Source organism: Poromitra crassiceps, assembly GCF_964638095.1.
Source record: "Poromitra crassiceps genome assembly, chromosome: 7".
Lineage (NCBI taxonomy): Eukaryota > Metazoa > Chordata > Actinopteri > Beryciformes > Melamphaidae > Poromitra > Poromitra crassiceps.
In genome coordinates, this window is record NC_139628.1 from 1,621,716 (window position 1) to 1,648,099 (window position 26,384).

The 26,384-nt window shown below is 44.1% G+C and overlaps 1 protein-coding gene across 1 annotated transcript in view; it reads left to right on the forward strand.

Annotated features, from left to right (window-relative positions):
* The window catches only part of LOC310779848 (sodium/hydrogen exchanger 9B2), a 32,279-nt gene that overhangs the window by 3,003 nt on the left and 2,892 nt on the right, over positions 1–26,384 (forward strand). Inside the window, exons 2-12 of the mRNA XM_083640353.1 lie at positions 11,351–11,434; positions 12,291–12,393; positions 15,835–16,005; positions 16,547–16,689; positions 18,093–18,220; positions 20,797–20,878; positions 22,585–22,678; positions 22,841–22,947; positions 24,111–24,260; positions 24,847–24,955; positions 25,621–25,757. Coding sequence (XP_083496479.1) covers positions 11,351–11,434; positions 12,291–12,393; positions 15,835–16,005; positions 16,547–16,689; positions 18,093–18,220; positions 20,797–20,878; positions 22,585–22,678; positions 22,841–22,947; positions 24,111–24,260; positions 24,847–24,955; positions 25,621–25,757 — 1,308 coding nt within the window. The remainder of the gene's footprint in view (positions 1–11,350; positions 11,435–12,290; positions 12,394–15,834; positions 16,006–16,546; positions 16,690–18,092; positions 18,221–20,796; positions 20,879–22,584; positions 22,679–22,840; positions 22,948–24,110; positions 24,261–24,846; positions 24,956–25,620; positions 25,758–26,384) is intronic.

Sequence of the window (26,384 nt, forward strand, 5' to 3'; positions counted from 1 at the left end):
CAGTAAGGGCATTGTGGTCGGGGTGGAGGATACGTTTGCCTTCGATGCAAATGACAGGGGTTCCAACGTATTTCTTATTTAACCATGACCAAACCCTAACCTTAACCAAGTTGTTTTACTTGTCTAGCCATCATTTATCGTAATAACCAACCTTTTCGACCTAATTCAACGTTTTCAAATTTGGGGCATCACGATGGATGCTCGGCCTTCGTCGGACCGCAAGGCATTCTGGTGATGCAACAAAATATGACGTCTGCTGCCTTCATTTGGAAGTCATGAACTCATGTTGACGAGACCGGAGGTCGTGTAGCGACACGACATGCTGGGCATTCAAGTGGTCACGTCGTGACTCGTGAGCATGAAGCCACCGAACAATTTAGCTGACTAGCGAGCGGGTATACGTTAATGCACGAAATGCAAAGGCATAATGACAGAGGAGAATTTATTTTATTTATTTAACCTTTATTAAACCAGGTAAGTCATTAAGAACAAATTCTTATTTCCAATGGCGACCTGAAAAAGAAAAGATGAGACTGTTGCAGCTGAAGCACCGGCTTCAGCTGCAACTATTGTCTACAGCCGTCAGGAACTTTTAAAGCATTACAAGTATTTCCAGGACGAGCACAAACTTTTTCTATCACCCACCTGTGTTTGAAACACTCCAGCGTTTGCGGAAGAGGGGGAGACGTGGAGGAGTATTGGCTAAACTTCACCGACGTCCGTCCAAACCACCTCTTCCGAGCATCTTTTTGGCAAATGTGCAATCTTTAAGCAACAAGATGGACGATCTTTTATGTCGCATTTCCTCTCATCGGGACATGAGAGACTGCTGCATATATTGCTTTTCAGAGACCTGGCTACACCCCGCCATTCCTGACTCCGCGGTGCAACCCTCAGGCTTTACTGTTTTTCGTCAGGACAGAACGAGAGAGGGCACCGGCAAATCAAAGGGTGGTGGAGTATGTTTTTTAATAAACAATTTGTGGTGCACCGATGTTGAGGTGCTTTCCTCCAGCTGCTCGCAGGACTTGGAGCTACTAACGATTAAATGTCGCCCCTTCTACCTGCCACGCGAGTTCACTTCCGTGATTATGACGGCAGTTTACATTCATCCACAGGCAAGTGAGCCTGCTTCACTGAATGAGCTGTACAATGTGATCACAAAACATGAGAACGCCCATCCTGATGCTGTCTCAGTGGTGGCTGGAGATTTCAACAAATGTAAGCTGAAAAAGGTCCTGCCGAAATACCACCAACATGTTTCGTGTGCCACTCGGGGCAGCAAAACCCTGGATCATTGCTATTCGACAATTAAAGGGGCATATCGTTCTCTAGCCAGACCGCACTTCGGCAAGTCTGACCACGCTTCAGTCCTCCTGTTGCCTGTCTACGAACAGCGCATTAGGAGCGCACAGACCACAGCCCGCACCGTCCAGCGCTGGACAGACGACTCAACAGCCCAGCTGCAGGGGTGTTTTCTTGCAACTGACTGGAACGTCTTCAAAGACTCTTCAGCAGATCTTCATGAGCATGTAAGTGCTGTCACAAGTTACATCAACTTCTGCACTGACTTATGCATCCCAACCAAGACTGTGCATTTCTATCCAAATGAAAAGCCTTGGATGAACAATGACGTCAGGAGCAAGCTGAGAGCTCGCTCTGCTGCTTTCAAGTCTGGCGAGCCCTGCCAGTACAAAAGGGCACGCTATGACCTGGAAAAGGCCATAAGAGAAGCCAAGCGGAGGTACTGCTCCAAGCTGGAGCATTTGAGCTCTGACCCTCGGCGGGTATGGCAGGGCCTCCAGTCCCTTACTGGCTATAAGGCTAAAAATAGCATGGCCAATACTACTGACTGTGCCTTACCCAATGACTTGAACTCATTCTTCGCCCGTTTTGAAACGAGCAATGTTGACCCGACTGCCTCTAATAGTAATGATTATAATGACAGTAGCGCTGTTTTTAATGGCAATGTTTTTAATGATCATTCTAATGACAACAATGCTGTTACTGACTTGGGGATTTCAGAGTCTGAAGTGAGGAGGGTCTTTGGGAGAGTGAACATCCGCAAGGCAGCAGGGCCAGATGGCATATCATCACGAGCCTTAAAACTGTGCTCCTCTGAGCTGGCCCCTGTGTTTTGTGAGGTGTTCAATCTCTCTCTAAAGTCCTCCACTGTCCCTCAATGCTTCAAGAAATCAATAATTGTTCCTGTACCAAAGAAACCTAAGATCACCTGTTTGAATGACTACCGCCCAGTGGCCCTAACATCTGTGATAATGAAATGCTTCGAGAGGCTAGTTTTAAAGCACATTCAATCTGTCATTCCTCACTCTATCGATCCATACCAATTTGCTTATCGCTCAAATAGGTCTGTTGAAGATGCCATTTCCATTGCTCTGCACACTGTGTTAGAACATGTAGACAGACTCAATGTATACTGCAGAATGCTGTTTATCGATTTTAGCTCTGCATTTAATACAATTGTGCCAAGCAAATTGTTTGTCAAACTGAGAGACCTAGGCCTACCCTCCTCCATATGTGATTGGATCCTGGACTTTCTGCTGGGGAGGGAACAGGTAGTAGTCAGGTTTGCTATGTAATTTTGTGGGATTTTTTTGGAGATTAGCAAAACTATACATTTTTGGAAAGGTTATTTTATAAGCAATCAGAAAATCAATGTTTCCATTTGCCAAAATGTCTCTATGGCGGCCATATTGGAATTTACAAAAGGGCCACCATAAAATGGACGTTTTGTAATATCTTGGCTTGTAAATAAGATGGAACTTTGATTTTAACTGCTAAACCTACATTTTCAGGGTCAAGGAATCCAATGGTGGTAGTTACAAATCTACAACACTTTACAAGATTAACCTTAGATGCATGCGTTGGTCAAAAATGACCCGGTGTGGTTGTTTTCTTGCAATATCTTTGTATTGAAAGGTTATCATTTCATATTCCATGTTCCTCAAAAAAAGTTTTTTATATCATCCCATTGAAATACATAGTCCACCATATGGGTAAAAAAACTGCACACCAGAGGCAGTCGGTCAGATACTCAGTTATTTTTATTGAGGAGTTAACATATTTTTTAACTGAGTTTAAAATTTATCAAATGTGAACTTTGGATGTTTCTGTAACCATCTTAAACATCATGACATGCACATGCACTGATGATTTAAGCAACCTTTTTCATTAGACAGTCTCTATACATCATCATAATCATCATCATCGCTTTCGAGCATCACGGCTTGGTAATCGTCATCGTTCTGGCACTGGCTGCTGCACTGACACATGTCAGTACAGGCTAAGTCCTTAGCTCTGCAGGAACATCTGCCAGAAGAACAGTCAGATTTACACTTGCATTGGACCATCTCAAGGATGGCCTTTGGAGCTGGGAGGACCTCTGTGGTCATTGGTTTCAGCATGCCATCCGAGTGTGTGAAGTACCCGTTTTGCAGGGGATCCAGCTGCGGATCCTGCAGAGCAATGGCTGCCTGTGCCCAGACCCTTGTTTGGACATGGACTCTCAAGATGTGCTGCTTCAGAGCTCCAAGTGTTGGAGGGAGCTTGTCACTTTCTGCCCTATGTTTGCAGAAGAGATGCCATCGCAGTTGAGGGATTGTCTTGATGGTGATACCCTTTGGTGAGTAAGCTGCACATACAAAGGATTCCAGTGTTGACAGCATTCCTTCCGTCACTTCTGCTTCATTTAAAAGCATCTGCAGAGCATTGATAACATCTTCATCTGCTTTGAGGTAGACCTGCAGCCAGGTTGCCTTGCCTATACGGGAGAACCTCCCTGTGTTGTCGGCCCCAGTGAATGCATGGAAGGCTGGCAAAGCCTTTGCTTTTTCTTTACCTAGAGCTCGCCACAGTGGTTCAACCTGCACAACACCAGAGGCCATAGAAATGGACGTGTTCTTCAGCAAGAAGTCATAGTTTGCTGTGACTAGCACTAAAACATCTGTATCTGGCGAGAAGAGCACCAACTGTGCATCAGGTGGGTTTCGCTGTGAAGCCAGCACAGCCTGGTGGATCAGCAGTGTGTCTGCTTCTTCGTGGTTATTTTCTTCAAAGAGTAGGTCTTTGTTGCTCCTAGTGTGCCCAGAAGCAGACGTGATGATCAGCTTGGAGGATCCCCTGTTGTACTCTAGAGTTTTGGCAGCAATATAGTCAGTCAGATCAGCCTTCGTCTTGTCATGGGAGAGGAACCTGCTCATTGGGATGTGTTTGATGTTGGTGTCATCTCTGACTTGATACTGAATCGAAGCTTTTCCTTGTCTTCGTTTATCTCTGGTTTCACTCTTCAGAGAATCTGCCCTGTATGTGTCGAACACGAGGATGATTTCATCATAATCTTGTGTTAGTTGCATCAGTCTGTCATTGAAGCAGCCACTCAGATCCTTGACTGTCACTACAGTCGCTGGTTTTTTGCTCAGCTTCTGCACAAGCACCATGCCATCCACCAGTGCTATCTTCCGACTTGGCTGATCTGTGAATCCTTTATCTGTTGCATCTTGGTGGGTAGCCGTTCCAGCTTGAGGCGGCTGATGGTCTTCATTGGACATGTCTTCTCTTGTCAGCTTTTCAAGTAGATGGATTAACTTGGACTTGTCATGGCATGGTAGAATTGTTCCATCAGGAGCGAACAGTGCCCTTGGTGTCAGAGTGAATTAATACTTTCCTATGGCCTCTTTCTGGTTGATGTCTCGGTTTGACCTGGCAAGTACCATCAGCCTTGCAAACAGGTCCTTGGTCTCCTTCAGATCCACAGTATTGTCTCTGAGTTTGACTGTAATCTTCTTGTTCCCAGACAGGAACATCTTGTTGTTCTCTTTCTTCACAGGGGCCCAGAGGCTGACCTCTCCATTTATACGCTCTGACACGTAGTCCTCATACAACTTCTGGCCAGTGACATCAGCATTCAAGATCTGTGATACATACTCATCTGGGATGTAGGCATGCGTGATTACATTGTGCAGCTTGTCACCTTCAGTGGTAAAGGGGTTTCCATGGCTGAGTATGACTGCCTTGATCTTGTCGATTGTACCATGTGCCCTCTTGACTGCACTTGGCCCAAGCTCATGATGCTCTGTGATTCTGTCAGCTTCCATGTTAAACTGACTCTTGAACTCTTTCGACAGACGTGAAAGTTCTGGTGTGACCATGAAAAATCGTTGTCTGGCATTGGCATTGTTGGAGATGCCAGTGATCCCAGAGCTAATCTTCATCAGCTTGTTCAGGTGTTCGCATGCGTGGTCTGCCCCAACAGACACAAAGGGAATTACACTCTTGGTGACTGATATATTGCCTGCTTGTAGTTCCTCCCATGTCTGAGGGTGATTGGTCCTCAAGTCATGCATGTCTGCAATGTATCTTGGCCACAGTCGCTTGTACTTGATGCGGTCCATGGCAAAGAACAACTTGCTCAGTGCTTCTCCAGCTTGGAGATGGAGTTCCAGGTCAGCATTCCGAGTAGCCGCTACGAAGAACAGGATTGTTTCCACCCGATGTAGGTAACTCATCATGGCCTTGAACATTGCATTCTGGGATTTCTGTTCCTTCCAATTTTGGAATGCTGTGATGACCTCAGCAGTAGTCAAGGCTTCCAGTAGGGTGCTGTTTGCTTGCTTCAGGGATTCAGCCTTCATGTCTTTTCCCTTAGAGCAGGCAGCTTCTACTCCCTCTGTAGCCTCCAGGCACACATCTTTCAGTTGTGGGTTGTCCTTGAAGAACTCCTCCAGAGCCATTTCATAGAGTGCTACATATGAGTAGATATGGGCATGGAGAGCTTGCTTGTAGTGTGTGCATTTCAGGATTTGCCTTGTCGTGGCAGGACCATACACATCAGCTTCCACCCAGGCATCATCTATGCCCGAGTTCTCCATGGAGGCACCAAGAGCTCTGAGGGCTGCCATGACGACATGCAGCTCACCCAGTCTGGGAACAACCATCTGTTTCAAGTCAGGTCTGGCATCTAGGAGCTGCACCACCTTCTCATAGAGGGCCATGTCAAAGGTAATGACCGTGGGGTGATCTTCCCCAACTGCCAACTTCCTCAGCTGATTTGCTTGCATGATCACAGTCAGCAGAGTTGACCACTCGTGTGCCACCTCTGGGAGTAGTGGCAAGGCTCCAACCTGTGTCAAGGGAAGACTTTCAGACAGCAGTGAGTTGTATCCTGCCCAGCCTGGAATGTTGCTGGAGGTTTCTCCTGCTTTCATTCTGGATAAAGTAGATGCAAAAACCCATCCTAGCTGTGTCAGCTGATAGGATCCTGAGATCCCCTGGCTGATGGCAAACTGTTCTGACCTCTTGGCAAGCTGTGGTTTGGGCTTGTCACAGTGAAGCATGTCTACATGGTAGGGAGTGACTGATAGACTCTGTGCATCACCTATGATCAGAGGCTCTGCAACAGGTTCTTTAGAAGGATCAACCTTCTGGTACACTGCAGTGATCGTTCCATGAGTGGTTCCTTTCCCATCAGGAGTGTCCTCAGCAAAGTCTGTGTTATCTGCTGCAAAAAACACGAAGGTCCCCTTCTTCAGGAATGGTGGTACATAGAGGCCTTGGTGCGCTCTGCTGTTTTCTACAACAGCATTGGCCAGAGCAGTTTCCATGAGAAGGGCACGGCCATGTGAAACAGAGTAGCCATGAGCATTGAGAAGATTCATAAGCTTCTTGTGTGTCATGGTGGACAGTCAGTGCCAGTCCCAGAACCTGTGGGTTCTCTCGTGCTTGGGGTGACCTGAATGATGCTGATTCACTGCTTGGCTTGTACTTTACCTGTGCATTGGATTTGAACCCATACATGATATTCTGGCTCACCGTCAGTGTTGCTCGGTCAACAACTCTGGTTCTCTTTTCAGTTTCCAGCTTTTCAGCAGGCCCAACCATTATCCAATGGATTAAGGTGTATAGTTCAGCTGGAACATTGTCAATGTTGCTACATACCTGTATGACATTTCTCTCCTTGGTCTTGGTGAAGGTTGCAATGCTTTTCCTTATCACCTGTGCTGCTTTGTAGATTGTCTTCATGCTGTTTTCCTCTTCCTCAACAGTTGTCATTGTGGTATTAACCATGTCCTCTTCACATGCATCTGGGGAGTAGAGGACTGCTGGCTTCCTTCTGTTTGGACGAACAGACTTCAAGTGCGGCAAATCAATGAGGATTCTTTCTTTCAGCCATTTTCTACTGAATGCAGGTACATGAGTTTCCAAGACTTCTGAGCCAAGGATATTGACATAAGTGGTTTCAATGTCATCCATGTGAAGGAACGCTTGGTTTTGTGTTTCTACATCAATAAGGTTGATCAGCTCAAGCAGACTTGACCTTTGTAGAAAGGTTTCTTTGGCAGTTTTGCTAGTGTTAGGTTCTCGAAGAGCATGGAACACATTTTTTGTCCAGCAGGCTTTGTGGTATTGGACATCAATTGCATGCGCATCACCTGGTGAGATACAGGTGTTCAGCCTTGTCTTCAGTGCAGCATTATGGGACCTTTCCACAGCATCTTTGAGATTTTTACCAGCATTCTCAGTCCTGACCTGGTACAGTGGTTGGCCATTGTCCTCTTGGCAGAATAAGCACTGTTCATTATCCAGTGGACTTGTATGGGATCTTGTGAATGGCGATGAAGAACCAAATGCTGAGGGGCCTGGCACAGCCTTTTCTGTGCTTACTCTTTTCTGTCCACGCTTTTTCACAGTGTAGTGTCCTGTAGCTAAAGCATGTGCATTGCGGTCTCTTGCACGTTGTATTTGGTCCTTGTTAGTTGCACTTGAGTGACACGAGCGATTCCAGACTGCCTTCTCTGTGCACATTGTTTCTGGTGTGCAGTTCTGTAGTCGCCTTTGGACTTGGACATAGTCCCCATCATTTAAACTGGCCCTCTCTAGAATTACCTGCAGTACGAGCCCATAGGACTCTAATCTAGGATGTTGGACCAGGACTCCTTTCTTTTTATCATCAGACTGACAGAGAATGCACTGCTTCCAGTTAATGGACTCCTCGGCTTCACATGCCCCTTCTCTACCTTGTGACTCATCACTCATGGTTGGAACCTGCAAAGACAGATAATAGTGTCAAGCTAGCTAGTGTTGTTAGCTAACTACAAAGCAGGCTAATTTGATGGTACATGATAATAACACATACTCTTAATAGTCATGAATGACACACGCCATACTGTAGGCTACATACAGTGGGAGCGTACCTATGTTCCCCGGGTCCTATATTCCCCGGGTCCTATGTTCCCCGTTTTTGTGGGACCGGGGAACATATAACCCTTCCTAACCTCCCTCAGACCCTAACCCAAAACCTAACCTGTCCCACCCCTCACGCCTAAACCTAAGGTCGGCATTGCGGGTGGTCGGCATAGCGGATAGACACCCCAAATGTTACGGAGAGTGTTAAAAACGGGGAACATAGGACCCGGGGAACATAGGGATGACCCCCATACAGTAATGTTAGCTAGCTAGGCTAGTTAGCTAGCTAGCTAGTGTTAACTAACAACTAGGCTAATTTGATGATACAAAATAATAACATATTTCAAACAATAGTCATGAATGACACACACAGACACAGTAATGTTAGCTAGCTTATTTAGCAGTAGTCATAAATGTTGTTAAATATATAACATATTTTCTGAGGTAAAAATGAAGATAATACTTACTATACATGTATCAGATGCTGTGTAAAATAATGTTCTTGAGGGATGACACTTCTGATATAGTATGTTGTGTGGTCCACAATCAGGAGAATATAAGAAATCTGAGGAAGAGCCATTGGCTTGAAACGTCACTGCAAAACAAAAATTCTTGCAACAGGAACTACTTGGTGTGTGGATCTAGTCTGAAGTATACACTAAGTACACATTTTGATTCAGCACCCATCCTAGTAGGTGTGCGATGTGTGTGTCTTTATAATCATTTCCACAATAAATATCAGCCACAGTTGGGTAATTTTGGACCCACTAATGGAAGCTTCGTGTAGTAATACAAAAACTACAGTTTCTTAAAATGTATCAAAGGTAAGTTACAATTTTTAATGAGTAGCATAAAAAACATGTTTTTTTGAGGAACAACTGGAATATGAAATGATAACTTTTCATTACAAAGATATGTAGCGTCTAGAATTTATTGCAAGAAAACAACCACACCGGGTCATTTTTGACCAACTCATGCATCTAAGGTTAATCTTGTAAAGTGTTTTAAAGATTGTAACTACCACCATTGGATTCCTTGGCCCTGAAAATGTAGGTTTAGCAGTTAAAATCAATGTTCCATCTTATTTACAAGCCAAGATATTACAAAACGTCAGTTTTATGGTGGCCCTTTTGTAAATTCCAATATGGCCGCCACAGAGACATTTGGGCAAATGGAAACATTGATTTTCTGATTGCTTATAAAATAACCTTTCCAAAAATGTATAGTTTTGCTAATCTCCATGAAAATCCCACAAAAGTTTAAATCAAAACATAATGAACCTGACTATAGTGAGGATAGGAAGCCTCACCTCTTCCACAATTAGAACAAATGTAGGTGCCCCCCAGGGTTGTGTCCTTAGTTCTTTTCTTTATTTACTCTTTACTCATGATTTCTTTGCAAAGCATGAAATGAACTGCTTTATTAAATTTGCGGACGACACCACCGTAATTGGGAAAATCCAGAACAATGATGAATCCGCCTACCGACAGGAGGTGAGAGATCTGGTAGAATGGTGCTGCAACAACAACCTTGATCTAAATGTGTCCAAAACTAAAGAGATCATTGTTGACTTCAGGTCAAACAGGGGAGCGCACACTCCCATCAACATAAATGATGTTGACGTTGAAATCGTGGACAGCTTCAAGTACTTAGGAGTGCACATATCTAAGGACCTTAAATGGTCTCTTAATTGTGCCTCAATTATAAAAAAGGCACAACAACGTCTATACTTTCTGAGATGCCTAAAGAAAGCTGGTGTATCCATCAAGACACTGATCAATTTTTACAGATCCACCGTTGAGAGCCTCCTCACGGGGAACATAACGGCTTGGTATGGAAGCTGTTCCATGAATGACCGTACTCTTATTGACAGAGTAGTGAGAACAGCTCAGAGGATCATTGGTGCTGATCTGCCTTCAGTAAAAGGCATCTATAGTGAAAGATGCCGTGACAGGGCCCTGAAAATAATCAGGGACCCCAGCCACCCCGGCAACGGTCTCATCACCCAGCTACCTTCAGGTAGACGCTACCGCTGGGAGCGCTGCCCTGACAGAACAACAAAGCACAAGGTTCATACAAGTAGGCTGGTAAACAGCTTCTTCCCAGAGGCGGTACGCTTCCTAAATAAATGATGCACCAGTGCACTTTATATTATTGTTTGAAGTATTTTGTTGTTTTTATTACTCTATTTGATTCTTTTTATATCTCTTATCTGGGTCTTAATGTGCAGACTTGCTACTCGGAATAGCACTTAGGCACATTGCACTTTATTGATCTGATCTGATTTTATTGTTTTCACTTACTTTTATTTTTATTCCTTTTACAACCGATGCACTGAGCCGACATGCTGAATGTACCCATGTTTTACCCTGTTCTTTTTTTTGTACTGTCCTATGTGTGCTGCTCTTATATTTTGTGTGTGGCTTGTGAACAAGTAATTCCAATGCATTTTGATGCAAATTTTAATGCAAATGGCGAAATAAACTTGAAACTTGAAACATGAAACTTGAACTTGTTCAGAATATCAACATCTTCCTCAGACATATTATAAAAATGACTATGAAACGTGTGTGTGTGTGTGTGTGTGTGTGTGTGTGTGTGTGAGTGTGATGCTTTGGTATGATACAGACTGTTGGTCATACAAAATAACTGCTGTCACACACACACTGTGGAAAAATTCACAGCAATAAACGATATGATCGGTGAGACATTTTCCATAGTCTGTCTATATCTATATGTCCATATCTCTCTCTCTTTCTCTCTCTCTCTCGCTGGTTAAGAGGTGAGCAAGTTAATCTGTTGGTTTAATGATTCCTGACGAAGCAATAAATCTGAAATGAATTAGTGACAGGGAGAGAGAGAGAGGGAGCGAGACAGAGGGAGAGAGAGAGAGAGAGAGAGAGAGACAGAGAGAGGGAGAGGGAGAGAAGAAAAAAGAGGAAGAACAAATGGAGAAGTGTCAGAAAATACAAGAGAAGGAATGCGCAAACAAGAAACTGTGTGAGGTCAAAGTGCAAAGCAATTCACGGTCAATCTCTCTCTCTCTCTCTCTCTTTATGTTTGTATCTATACATCTCTCGCTCCCACACATCACTGTTAATTTACAACACACACACCACACTCTCTCTCTCTCTCTTTGGTGGTGAAGCGAGGGGGTAAAGTTCATGTGGGCTCAGAGGAGAGAGAGATCGCCGTCGTGGCGACGAGGCAGACGGACAAGCCGCACCGAGGGGTGAGTGGTCACACACACACACACACACACACAAACGCATACACACACACACACACACACGCACGCACGCACGCACGCACGAACGCACGCACGCACGCACACACACACACACACACACACACACAGACACACACACACACACACACACACACACACACACACACACACACACAGACATACAAACACACATGTGAGAGTGTGTTCTATAAATAGTTGGCCTTTCTCAGTGTCCAGCATTGTGAGGTCAAGCTCACAGGTTGTGTCTGTGTGTGTGTGTGTGTGTGTGTGTGTGTGTGTGTGTGTGTGTGTGTGTGTGTGTGTGTGCGCACGTGCGCATGTGCGTGTGTGTGGGGTTGAGGTTAAGGTAAATGTATGACAGAAGAGTGAAAGCTGCTGTTGCTGTCAGTGTTGCTGTTGTTTTGTTGCAGTGATTCATGTTTTTGTCGATGTATATGCTTCTGTTGTCTTTGTTGTTCTTGTCAAGGTTGTTGTTGTTGTTGTTGTCATTAATGTTGCTGTTGTTTCCAGTCCTGTGGTCATCATTGTTGTTGTGTGACTGTAGCTGTCATCAATGTTGGCAATATTGACATCGCTGTCAATGTAATTAGTGCTGTCAGTGTTGCTGGTTCAGTGTGTGGTCTGACAGGTAAACGGCAGCAAGGTCAACTGCTACAGTATATCGTCAAATATTAAGTACCTCTGTAAATATGATAAAAGTTATACTATGTGACTATTACTACTATGTAACAGATGAAAAAAAACACACACACACACACACACACATGGAGAACTGTGTGTGTGTGTGTGTGTGTGTGTGTGTGTGTGTGTGTGTGTGTGTGTGCGTTTGTGTGTGTAGATGAAGATGGCGTCAGAGTCTTCGTCTTGCTGTGCTCCCTGCATCCGTCTGAAGGAGCGATGTCCTCGACCGCGGGGACTCCCGAGCCTCCTCGTCACCAAGGGTACCGCCCAATAAACTGTCAGCTCATTAGCATACAGACAGCAGCTCATTAACATACAGACAGCAGCTCATTAACATACAGACAGCAGCTCATTAACATACAGACAGCAGCTCATTAACACACAGACAGCAGCTCATTAACACACAGAAGGCAGCTCATTAACACACAGACAGCAGCTCATTAACATACAGACATCAGCTCATTAACATACAGAGGGCAGCTCATTAACACACAGACGGCAGCTCATTAACATACAGACAGCAGCTCATTAACACACAGATGGCAGCTCATTAACACACAGACAGCAGCTCATTAACATACAGACAGCAGCTCATTAACACACAGACGGCAGCTCATTAACACACAGACAGCAGCTCATTAACATACAGACAGCAGCTCATTAACACACAGAGGGCAGCTCATTAACACACAGACGGCAGCTCATTAGAATACAGATGTCAGCTAATTAACATACAGACGGCAGCTCATTAACATACAGACGGCAGCTCATTAACATACAGACAGCAGCTCATTAACATACAGACAGCAGCTCATTAACATACAGACGGCAGCTCATTAACATACAGACAGCAGCTCATTAACATACAGACAGCAGCTCATTAACATACAGACGGCAGCTCATTAACATACCGACGGCAGCTCATTAACATACAGACAGCAGCTCATTAACATACAGACAGCAGCTCATTAACATACAGACAGCAGCTCATTAACATACAGACAGCAGCTCATTAACATACAGACGGCAGCTCATTAACATACAGACAGCAGCTCATTAACATACAGACAGCAGCTCATTAACATACAGACGGCAGCTCATTAACATACCGACGGCAGCTCATTAACATACAGACAGCAGCTCATTAACATACAGACAGCAGCTCATTAACATAGAGACGGCAGCTCATTAACATACAGACAGCAGCTCATTAACATACAGACAGCAGCTCATTAACATACAGACGGCAGCTCATTAACATACAGACGGCAGCTCATTAACATACAGACGGTAGCTCATTAACATACAGACAGCAGCTCATTAACATACAGACAGCAGCTCATTAACATACAGACGGCAGCTCATTAACATACAGACAGCAGCTCATTAACATACAGACAGCAGCCTATTAACACACAGACGGCAGCTCATTAACACACAGAAGGCAGCTCATTGGAATACAGATGTCAGCTCATTAACATACAGACGTTAGTTCATTAGCATACAGATGACAGCTCATTAATATAGACATCAGCTCATTAACATACAGTAGCATACAGACAGCCGCTCATTAACAGTGTTTGGAACGTTACTTTAAAAAAGTAATATATTACTCATTACTTGTTACTCTTTTCAAAAGTAATATTATTACTTTACTTATTACTCCCTGCCTAATTTGTTATATTATTTTTCCATTACATCCCACGAAATTGGTTTTATGTCCTTTCTCATCAAAAAGCAGACTTTGCATATGTGTAGGCCTATATAAGTCTATTAATCGCTTTGTCAGAGCACAGCTAAAGTAAACTTCAAACTAGCAGTTGTTTCTACAGCCTAAGCATGAATCCATAAGTTACTCGCCTCTACATGTATGTTCCCATGTTCTCCATTCCTCTGTGATCCACTCTAATAAGTTACCTTGATGAAGAGCACACCTGGCTCAGACACACTATTTTAAACAGCTTCTGTTGTCAATAACGCAGTAAGACTGCCAACGTATCCGCATTGTACATGTTTGCATAACAAGTTTGTGTCACAAATAACGTTAACCCTGCAACAACAATAACATAGCAATATGTTACATTGACGTCCGCCAGCAGTAGACAGTGATGTGCCCTTGTGAGATTTAACATTACATTTCTCTGTATTTTAACAGTTTTACTGTTTCTCTGCTTACCTTTGGTGGTAACTAATAGGGGTGTCACGATACACTCAGTTCACGATACGATACGTATCACGATACTGGGTTCACGATAACGATACGATACGATACGATTTTAACAATATTTTTTTAAACTTGAATAATGACAATATATGACTGGAAAAGTAGTATTTTATTTGAAATGCACAAATACAAAACATGCTGTTGTGGGAAATTTTTATTACAATAACAACTAGAAAAAACATGAGATTGGAGATAAGGCTTATCTTGAAATAGAATGAGTTACACCGTCACTTAGATTTACTTTGAACTAAAAGGTTTCTCAGCAGTATAAATTCTCATTATGCATCTTCAGTTTTTCTTCAAACTCAAACAACAAGACTTTTCTTAGTCTATTTTTTATGCATCTTCAGTTTTTCCTGTCAAGTAAACAGTTTTGCCAGAAACTCAATTGAATGGTTTCTCTCCTGTATAACTTCTCATGTGTCTCTTCAGAGACTTGTTCATCTGAACTACTTTCCACACATTGAACTTCAACAAACAAAGACGTTTCTTAGTCTATTTTTGAAAAAAAAAAAAAAAAAAAAAAATTGCGATATGAGATTTCATCTCAACGATACATATCGTGACGTTTTACTATCGCGAAATTTCGTGGGACGATATATTGTGACACCCCTAGTAACTAACGTTAGTCATGATGAGGTTCATGTTGTTGTGCTGTCCTCATAAGTCGTAATGCTAACGTTAGGGATGTCTTAGTTGAGGTTATGTTTTTCACAGTGGAAAGAGTCTTAGTACCTGGACACACGTTTGCCTTTGATGTTCTTGTCACCTTTCTTCACGACAAAATCAAAGTAATGAGAAGATATCCAGCCGCTGAACGCAGACATTCCTCCATGGTGTTACCATATGACGATGGCAGGCTCTGCTGTGGTCTACGGTGACGTCACGCATTGTTGTTGTCACGTTAAATGCCATGCTGCTTGGAGCATGTTTGGTCACGTGAACGCCGACTGCATGTCGTTTTGCGGCACGTCGCAATCACAACAAAAGTAATATGTAACGAGTTGTTTTATCTTGGGGTAACGGTAATATAATTACTTATATTTTATTAGTAATTCGTTACACTACTCGTTACTGGGAAAAGTAATATTATTACAGTAACGCGTTACTAGTAACTTGTTACTTCCGAACACTGCTCATTAATATACAGACGTCCGCTCATTAAGATACAGACGGCAGCTAATTAACATACAGACAACAGCTCATTAACATACAGACAACAGCTCATTAACATACAAATAAACACCACTTTTTTTAGCTTAAAATCACTAGAAATCTGGCGACTGCATTTGTGATTTGTGAATAAACTGAAGTGAACTGATGAGAGGGAATAGTGAACGAGTTAGTGAAGGTTATTACTGTATATGTGCTGTGTGTGCAGCATGTCTTCTGGCTTAAGGTTAATACTGTATGTGCTGTGTGTGTGCAGCATGTCTGCTGGCTTAAGGTTAATACTGTATGTGCTGTGTGTGTGCAGCATGTCTGCTGGCTCTGCTGTTCGGGGTGGTGTGGTCCATCACAGGCAGTGAGTGTCTGCCGGGGGGGAACCTGTTTGGCATCACCATCCTCTTCATCTGCTCCGTGTTGGGAGGCAAGCTGGTGGGCATGATCCAGCTGCCCACCCTGCCCCCCTTCCCCCCTCTGCTTGGTACGTCCCACCCTTCCCCCTGCTCGGAAAGTACAGCCCTTTCAGGTATTGAAACGAGCTTGGCTCCAGAGGTTAGGAAAAAATCTTTTTTTTAGCCGATGGATTCCCAGATTGAATGACAAAAGGCAGGAAGTGACTTGTGTAAGTAAGTGATAAGTAACAAAAATTATCTCCTAATCTCCTATAAATTTATCAAGTGACTTGACAAGTCGTTTTGAGTTCACAGGCAATTTCATCACCATATTTGTCAATTCACATTAATTTTCATCACCTCGGAATGTATAATTTCATTTTTGTTACTTGCACCCTGCTGGGGCCGCCTTAAATGATAAATGGCAATGTTGAATGTGATTAATGACGAAAATGGCTCTGCTTGCAATTTTTCAATTCACATGTTTTTTTTTTATAATTAGATTTTTGTTACTCCCAACCCTTGGTGTGTGTGTGTGTGTGTGTGTGTGTGTGTGTGTGTGTGTGTGTGTGTGTGTGTGTGTGTGTGTGTGTGTGTGTGTGTGTGTGTGTGTCTGTGTCTGTGTGTTAGGCATGTTGCTGGCAGGTCTGGTGTTGCGTAACGTTCCGTACATCACGGAGGCGGTCTACATCGACACTCACTGGTCGGCCGCGCTGAGGAACATCGCCCTGGCTGTAATACTGACCAGAGCTGGGCTGGGCCTGGACCCCTCGGTACACACATGCACACACCCACACGCACGCATGTGTGCCCGCGAACACACACACACATACACACGCACATGCCTATATGTTTTCCCGTGGATGAAACAATCATTTGATTAAACTTATACTGTAAGAGAAAGATGGTCAACATGTTACTCTGCACATGTTCATTCATAATTTTAAGCTACACAAACACATTTTAGCCATTTTGAGATATAGAGCCTATAGTAAACTGGAGACGTGTTGCCAGGTCCTTAGCGACAACCCAAGTACAAATTAAACCCAACCCATAAACAGCCCAATGATCAATGAAAGTAGTCCAACATAACAAACCAATCACAAAACTCAACTCAGACAACCCTGACAATCTTTATAAAGTGTTTTAAGTGAAGTCCTACATTTATAACATTGACAATGTTACATGAGTGAGAGTAGAGGGACATAATGTAGGGAAATAGTGGATGGATAAATCCAGAAGGAGGCGGTAATGTAACATAAAGGATGCCAACTGCCATAAAACACCGAAGAAGAAGAAGAAGAAGAAGAAGAAGAAGAAGAAGAAGAAGAAGAAGAAGAAGAAGAAGAAGAAGAAGAAGAAGAAGAAGAAGAAGAAGAAGAAGAAACCACCACTCACACTACATTTACAAGCTTCAAAACTGTATTTATCGTTTGAATTTCACAATGAGCTTCACACAGAGTGAACGCCAAGGATTTATTTAATTAAAACCTAGTCTCGCTGGCCAGCCTCCTCTCCCTTCCGTCTGAGGAGTCTGGCGCCGCAGGTCTCCATAACTGGGATAAACCCTCCCCTGCTCTACTCTGCTCTCCCATTGGAGCGACTGTTTCGGTGGCAGCCGGATGTCCGCTCCCGGCTTATTACAAGCTCTGTCATTGGTTCCGACCATGTCAATCAGAGTGGCTTCAGCTCCCTCCTCCCTGTGTGTCGCTGTAAATAGTGCCCTGCCGCCACAGTGAAAACAACAACGCTAACTAGCTAGCAAGCTAACGGCAGAAACCTACACGCTAGCTCGTTGCTACACACTGAAAACGGCAAGTTGGATTGTTTGAAACTATTTTCCAAGGGGGCACTGCCGCTAAGCACCGCCCATTGCAATCCCACTATGGACACCTGCGGCGCCAGACTCCTCGGACGGAAGGGAGAGGAGGCTGGCCAGCGAGACTAATTAAAACCTGATGAAACAGTAAAAAAAACATATCACATACTGATACTGTGATATGTAGGCTACATACTGTATATATCACAATTGACATACCAGTAGTTTTGTTCTTCTGTCCCTGCTGTGTGTGTGTGTGTGTGTGTGTGTGTGTGTGTGTGTGTGTGTGTGTGTGTGTTTTATGTGTATGCTTACGGGCATGTGTGTGTGTGTGTGTGTGTGTGTGTGTGTGTGCAGGCGTTGCAGCGTCTCAAGGCGGTGTGTGTGCGTCTTGCAGTCGGGCCCTGCATGGTGGAGGCCTGCACCGTCGCCGTGGTTTCACACTTCCTGCTCGGCCTGCCGTGGGTGTGGGGCTTCATACTGGGGTAGGACACGCACGCGCACGTGCACGCGCACACACACACAGTTCTCAACAGGGCTGAAATTTCAAACCCGAACCGAACCGTCCCACGTGAGTTGAAGCCTGAGTGCGCCTCGCCTGAGATCATGCAATATTGAGCCTGAGACCGACCAAACCCGAGATATTTTTTTATCCCCCCCCCGCCCCCAGAAAATGCTGCAAAACTGACGAAGACAGCGGCACATAGACGCAGTGATGGGCAAGCTACTTGGAAAATGTAGTAAGCTAAGCTATCAGTTACTCTCGAAAATAAAATATAGCTAAACTACATTGAAGCTATCCCCAGAGAAATGTAGCAAGCTAAGCTACGAGCAACATGGCAAAAGCAGCTTGCTACATCAAAGCTACTTTTTTCTCACGTTGAATCAACTTCATGTCAAAGAACAACTTTCCACCAAACAAATAGGCAGGCAAAAAAAATCTAATTTTGATTGTTTATTATAATGTATTAATTAATACACAGGACAAGATGTTACTATCCCTTGTGCCAAAATCCAAGGAAAAACACATTTAGAAGCCCAATCCAGAATAAAACAAGCTAACAGGCTAACAAACTAATAAACAAGCTTCTGACCGCTAATCTTCTCCCTTTTTGGCTGGCTGGCCTCTCTGCTTTCCTCGGTCCTAGGACCTGCCTCAACATCAGGGGTGCTGATGTCCTGCGAGCTGTGGGTTACTTCCTGTCGCTGGACTTCACCCGACTGACTTGATAAACTTCTTAAGAAATAATTATCAATGCGGGGTCCCTGTGTTCCCTCTACCAAGCACCTCTTCCTGCCTTGATGGATTCTAAGGCCCCTCAAAGTTGTTACCTTCTGCCAGCCACACAAGCAAACCTGACGCTTCTTTCCATCTACATCTGAACTAGTGGCTTCCACTGACATGTTTTCCCTACTCATAGTCAAGTCCGTTCCAGAGTCAATAACCGTGTCAACCATAGGTGAGTTGACACGGTTATTGTGTAAAACACAATGAAACTCTCACTGGCACAATATTCAAAAACAGACAATAAAACCTGAACGTCTTCTTCATCACTGCCAGTGGCTCCCTCTGGCTCTGCCATCTTTCAAAGTTTGTTGCTGATGTGACTTCGCCAGCACATGACATATTTTGCCCTACCCTTAACCAATCGTCAGTCTTCATTGCCTAAACACAACCCAATCAGAGGCAGAGTAGTGCCGGGTCTTGCTGCAAGAGAGGCAAGGATGCTAAAAAGCAAGGATGAGACAACAACACTTGTTGTCTGTCATAATGGAACTGGAAGTGATTTATTGGCTACACAGGCACACTTGACATATGCAATGTCTTCTCCTGTTTAATCCAAACCGCAGCAGAAATCTCCACTCCGTGCTTTGCTCATGGATTTTCTCTGGCAGTAGCTTGTAGCTTTTGCGGGAAGCTACAAGCTACTTGGGTCTATAAATAGCTTAGCTACTGAAAAAGCTACTTGGTTCAAAAGTATTGAAGCTACCATCAAGCTACTGAGAAATGTAGTATGATAGACGCTACAGGTCCACAAATCCCACCCATTCACCCTTGGGTGCCAGCGACCTACTTCTACATGACACGGTCATTATGTTAAACACCGCTAGCAGTCGGCTCGCTCACAATGTCGGTTTCAGACACAACAGGGCACTGTTGTTACGTGCCTGTCATGTGACTAATGTCGATTTCTGGCAAGAAAGGGAACCTTTCTAGTCGGTATAGGGTAGGGGCGGGAATCACCAGATGCCCCACGATATGATATTATCACGATACTTAAGTCACGATGATACAATACTATTGTGATATTGCGATATGCTATAGTTATTGCGAGATATTGAGATTTGCGATGTATTACCTTTTTTCCACTGCAAATGATGCCCACAAAGGTAAACTTTGTCAACATCTTTTTTATGTAAGATAAAGTTTCCAGTCTGTTCATCTCACTTCAATCATTTTTATTGCAGCAAAATTGTGAAGTACACAGACTGACCAACACTGTCATAAAAACCTGTCATAAATGTTGCCTGCAATAGCTACTTTTGAAGTAGAGAAAGTTGTTACAATTGATTGACTCCATTATTAGCAATCAGCACCATGGACAGTGCTTAGTGCTCACATGTCAAAATGCAGATTAGTTTACTGTAAACACACACACAGCCTTACCCAAGCAATTAGCATTAATTGTCGGCTCTACCTGACAGGCTTTTTCTGATTTTAAAGATTCGTTATATTTCGTTTCGAGCTCAGGCTGAAACTCTACTGTGCAGTCAAATCAGTTTTCAAGCACAGTGAAAGCAAAGCCATACTTCATTCTGTCAGTTAGTTGGAGAATGAAAATACACTTTTATCCTACTTTATTTATTCTGTTTTATTAGTTAATTTTTTATGTTTGTGTTTGTCTATCTTTCTCTGTCTCTCTCCCTCCCCCTCTCTCCCCTCTCACTCTTTCTCTCCCCCATCTCTCTCCCCTGTCTCTCTCTCTCTCCCCCTCTCCCCCCCCTGTCTCCCCCTCTCCCCTCTCTCTCTCTCCCCACTCTCTCCCCCCTCTCTCTGTAGTTTTGTCCTGGCTGCAGTCTCTCCGGCGGTAGTCGTTCCCTCCATGTTGCTGCTGCAGAGAGAGGGATACGGAGTGGAAAAGGTATCAGGAACCAACCTGTTCTCTCTCCAATGGTCAAATGCTGATGATTGGTCAGAACCCCTTGGTGTCACTTTTTAACACACTGGGTACCCCTTTTTCATCATTTTTCAATGTGCAGAGTAGTCCAATAGACTTCTATAGAACTCCTCAACGTGCAGTGTAGTCCAATAGACTTCTATAGAACTCCTCAACGTGCAGTGTAGACCAATAGACTTCTATAGAACTCCTCAACGTGCAGTGTAGTCCAATAGACTTCTATAGAAATCCACAATGTGCAGGGTAGTCCAATAGACTTCTATAGAAATCCACAACGTGCAGGGTAGTCCAATAGATTTAGAACTCCCACAACGTGCAGGGTAGTCCAATAGACTTCTATAGAAATCCACAACGTGCAGGGTAGTCCAATAGATTTAGAACTCCCACAACATGCAGGGTAGTCCAATAGACTTCTATAGAAATCCACAACGTGCAGGGTAGTCCAATAGATTTAGAACTCCCACAACGTGTAGGGTAGTCCAATATACTTCTATAGAACTCCTCAACGTGCAGTGTAGTCCAATAGACTTCTATAGAAATCCACAATGTGCAGGGTAGTCCAATAGATTTATAACTCCCACAACATGCAGGGTAGTCCAATAGATTTCTATAGAACTCCTCAACGTGCAGGGTAGTCCAATAGACTTCTATAGAACTCCTCAATGTGCAGGGTAGTCCAATAGACTTCTATAGAAATCCACAATGTGCAGGGTAGTCCAATAGACTTCTATAGAACTCCTCAATGTGCAGGGTAGTCCAATAGACTTCTATAGAACTCCTCAATGTGCAGGGTAGTCCAATAGACTTCTATAGAAATCCACAATGTGCAGGGTAGTCCAATAGACTTCTATAGAAATCCACAATGTGCAGGGTAGTCCAATAGACTTCTATAGAAATCCACAATGTGCAGGGTAGTCCAATATAATTCTATAGAACTCCTCAACGTGCAGTGTAGTCCAATAGACTTCTATAGAACTCCCACAATGTGCAGGGTAGTCCAATAGACTTCTATAGAACTCCCACAATGTGCATAGTAGTCCAATAGACTTCTATAGAACTCCCACAATGTACAGGGTAGTCCAATATATTTCTATATAACTCCCACAGGGTAGTCCAATATACTTCTATCTGGGATTCTGTTAGCCGGCTTTTGGCCGGTATCACGTGCAGTGAGAATGCAGGCTATGTTACCAGGCCCACTGCAGCGTCAAGCTGATTTGGCTACTGCTTCACAAATGAGCCGAGGCCCAGATAATTAATAAGAATGGCAACAGCGCTAATACAAGGGCCAAGTAATGCGCACAATCGCCCATTAGTGGCAACAAAGAAGAGCAAATGGCTCTCCATAGCAAGACAAGTATAAGAGTATAACAGCCATCTTGTTCCAAGTGAAAACCACTCATACTCCAAAGCAGTAAAGGTCTGAGCTCCAGTGGAACTACGTATACAGTAGTGTGAACAGAAAGAGGACTGAGGCCCCATCAGAGCTGAAGTGGACCAGAAAGAGATCTGAGTCCTCTTTCAAATGAATTGACAATGTGAACACAAAAATAACTGAGTCCCTTTGCTGTTGGACTACTTTTTGGTCAACTTAAAGAGGTCTGAGTTTGGTTCTTTTAAAGGGGTGTGAAAAACACCAGAAGATGGTCTAATGTTGTGATGTTCTCCAGGGGATCCCCACCCTGCTGATGGCTGCCGGGAGCTTTGATGACATTTTAGCTATAACAGGCTTCTCTACCTGCCTGGGAGTCGCCTTCTCTACTGGTGAGGACACACACACACACGCACACACACACACACACACACACACACACACACACACACACACACACACACACACACACACGCACACACACACACACACACACACACGCACACACACACACACACACACACAGAGGTCCTAATGTGTGGTTTCTCTCTCAGGCTCCACCTGGATGAACATCCTGAAGGGTCTTCTGGAGGTGGTGGGGGGCATGGCAGCCGGGCTGATCCTGGGTCTGTTCATCTGCTTCTTCCCCAGCAATGACCAGGTGTGTGTGTGTGTGTGTGTGTGTGTGTGTGTGTGTGTGTGTGTGTGTGTGTGTGTGCGTGTGCGTGTGCGTGTGTGTGTGCGTGTGTGTGTGTGCGTATGCGTGCGTGCGTGTGTGCGTCTTCCCTAGCAATGACCAGATACACCTAAGCTGCTGCAGCCACTCTAACATCTTATGTTTTAAAATGGCGTTTCAAAATAAAACAATGAAACGCTCTGTCCACACGAGCGTTTCAAAAATAATCTGCGTCCATATACTCAATGACCATTCACATACACTGGGCATGTGCGTGTCAGTGTAAACAGGAAGCAGATTGTCTCCTCTGTGGTTGGTCAGTTGCACAAAATACTACGGAGGATGAAGCAATGGTGAAAAGTAAGGATCCTTACACACCAGGGTGTTTTTTGTGTGTGATTAATTCACACATCAATAGTATTTTTCTAAAATATATACAGAAGTTTCTCTGAGTGATGTTGCGGCTTTTATTTTTTCAGACCAAGGTCGATTCTTCAGAAATTCACTTCTGACATGAACAACATCTGTTGTTGTGAATACTCAAGAATCCATTTGGGCTCATTTTAGGATGACGTAATCCTCCATCCATGTTTTTTGTTTGTTTTTAGTTTTGAATTTAGTTTTGAATTCCCCCTTTATTATTTAGATTTTTTCTTTTTGAAGTATTTTTTAATTCATTGATTCATTTTATTCTGTCATTCTCATTCCAAAACACTTCACCTATTATATCTACTGTTGTAAGCTCATCTGGTAAATGGTAAATGGCCTGCATTTATATAGCGCCTTTATCCAAATCGCTTTGCAATCAGTAGGTACATTCACCCATTCATACACCGATGGCGGCAGGTTACCACGCAGGGTGCTGGCACACCATTGGGAGCAATTTGGGGTTCAGTATCTTGCCCAAGGACACTTCGACATGCATGATACTGGAGGAGGCGGGAATCGAACCACCGACCTCCCTTATCCAAAGTGATTAGTGGATGACCCGCTCTACCTCCTGAGCTACAGCCGCCTCATCTCTCTCTCCCCCTCGCTCTCCCTCCCCTTCTCTCCTCTCCCTCTCTCTCCCCCTCCCCCTCTCCCCATCCCTCCTCTCTCAACCCCTCTCCCCCCCCCCACAAACACACACTCCTATCTCTCTGTAGGAGGAGCTGGTGTTGAGTAGGACTCTCATGTTGTTGGGTCTCTCAGTCTTCTCGGTCTTCTTAAGTCATGTGGTTGGTTTTGCTGGAGCAGGTGGTCTCTGCACGCTGGTGCTTTCCTTCCTGGCTGCCCTGGGCTGGAGGAGCGACAAGGTAACAGTTTACACAGAACCACTTTAATCTGGATTTAATCTGGACCCCTGCATGACTAACCACTATAGGCCTATTTAACCTAATTTATTAAGGAAAAGCCCCACAGAATATTTTCTCTTAGAGGTAGAAACACAATTTGCACGAGGCTACACATGACCAAATCAAAAATTTTGATTGCACGTATTTTATCATGCCTTAATAGGTAGACATATTTTGATCTGCAAAAAAATTACGCAAATACGTTTAACTGTAATTTGATGTGACTACCATTCATTTGATTTAAGAAAATTAATACTTTACTTTGACTGATTTGAAACATTTCAATGGATGTGTGCTAAACCCAACTAGTACTTTAAAGTCGAGCTGAAATGGGATCCCAGGGTATGTGATTCCTAATCCTGATGTATTCCGACTGAAACAACAAGCGCTTGTGGACAATAATGGGTTTTAAAGATATTTACGCCTCACCAGAATCACTTTAATGTGAAGAAAGGCACGTTTACCAGCACCACACCACATCACATCAGAGTGACCTCCTTAATCTGGATTAGAGACTGGGTTATCTTGATGTCGCTCTGTGCCACAGGCCCCGGTGGCGGCCATGGTGGGTCGGTCGTGGGATGTCTTCCAGCCCCTCCTCTTTGGTCTGATTGGAGCAGAGATCACCATAGCCAACCTCAGCCCCAGCACTGTGGGTAAGACCTCCCAGTCCTCCCAGTAGAAAGACCATGACTCAGACTTTGGGGCGGGGAGGTTGAGTGATATTCGATACCACAGAAAATATCGTAATATTTGATATGATTGAATATTGCTCGAAGCCTAGATACCATGTTTACTTGTTACTTATTCAGTCTCCATCTATGTCAATATCTCAGTCTCCAGAATAACATGTTAGCATGTTATGTTTCTGCAAACCACATCAACCAATCTCAATCAACATTTAAACCTGTCTGTCTGTCTGTCTGTCTGTCTGTCTGTCTGTCTGTCTGTCTGTCTGTCTGCCTGTCTCTCTGCCTGTCTGTCTCTCTGCCTGCCTGTCTGTCTGTCTGCCTGTCTCTCTGTCTGCCTGTCTCTCTGCCTGTCTGTCTGTCTGTCTGCCTGTCTCTCTGTCTGCCTGTCTCTCTGTCTGTCTCTTTGCCTAACTGTCTGTCTCTCTGTCTCTCTGCCTGCCTGCCTGTCTGTCTGTCTGTCTGTCTGTCTGTCTGTCTGTCTGTCTCTCTGTCTGTCTCTCTGCCTGTCTGTCTGTCTGTCTGTCTGTCTGTCTCTCTGTCTCTCTGTCTGTCTGCCTGCCTGTCTGTCTCTCTGTCTGCCTGTCTGTCTGTCTGCCTGTCTCTCTGTCTGCCTGTCTGTCTGTGTGCAGGGCTGGGTCTGGCCTGTATCAGTATAGGTCTGGTGGTGCGTCTGCTCGTCACCTTCCTGCTCATTCACTTTGGAGGATTCAACCTGAAGGAGAAACTCTTCATCTCTGTGGCCTGGCTGCCCAAAGCCACTGTCCAGGTGTGTGTGTGTGTGTGTGTGTGTGTGTGTGTGTGTGTGTGTGTGTGTGTGTGTGTGTGTGTGTGTGTGTGTGTGTGTGTGTGTGTGAGAGAGAGAGAGAGAGAGAGAGAGAGAGAGAGAGAGAGAGAGAGAGAGAGAGAGAGAGAGAGAGAGAGAGAGAGAGAGAGAGAGAGAGAGAGAGAGACAACAAAGATACTGTTTGTACAAGGTGAGGGGTTATGTGTGTGTGAGAGACAACTGTCGACCAGAGTCATTGGCTAGCCACCTGTCACTCAAAGTGGCCAGACCCTTATATACATAACTTGCTGATTTACTTTGCACATGATCTCACACATATTTTGACTTTGACTTATGCCTCTGTGGTGTTGGATATTGTTGGCCAGCTGTTTACACAGGCATCATATGTGTATCTATTTCTGTGTCAGGCTGCTATAGTATATTATATTATGCTATAGTGCAGAGGTTCTCAAATGTTTTTCAGCCAAGGACCCCTTACATTACAAGATAGAAAATATACCGGGGACCCCCTCATTCTGATTTGTGATTTTGGGCTAAGCTTAATTGTTTCCACGGTAACGTGCTTGACTTTTAAATTGATAGGTTTGTTAGATTAAAATGTAATCCATG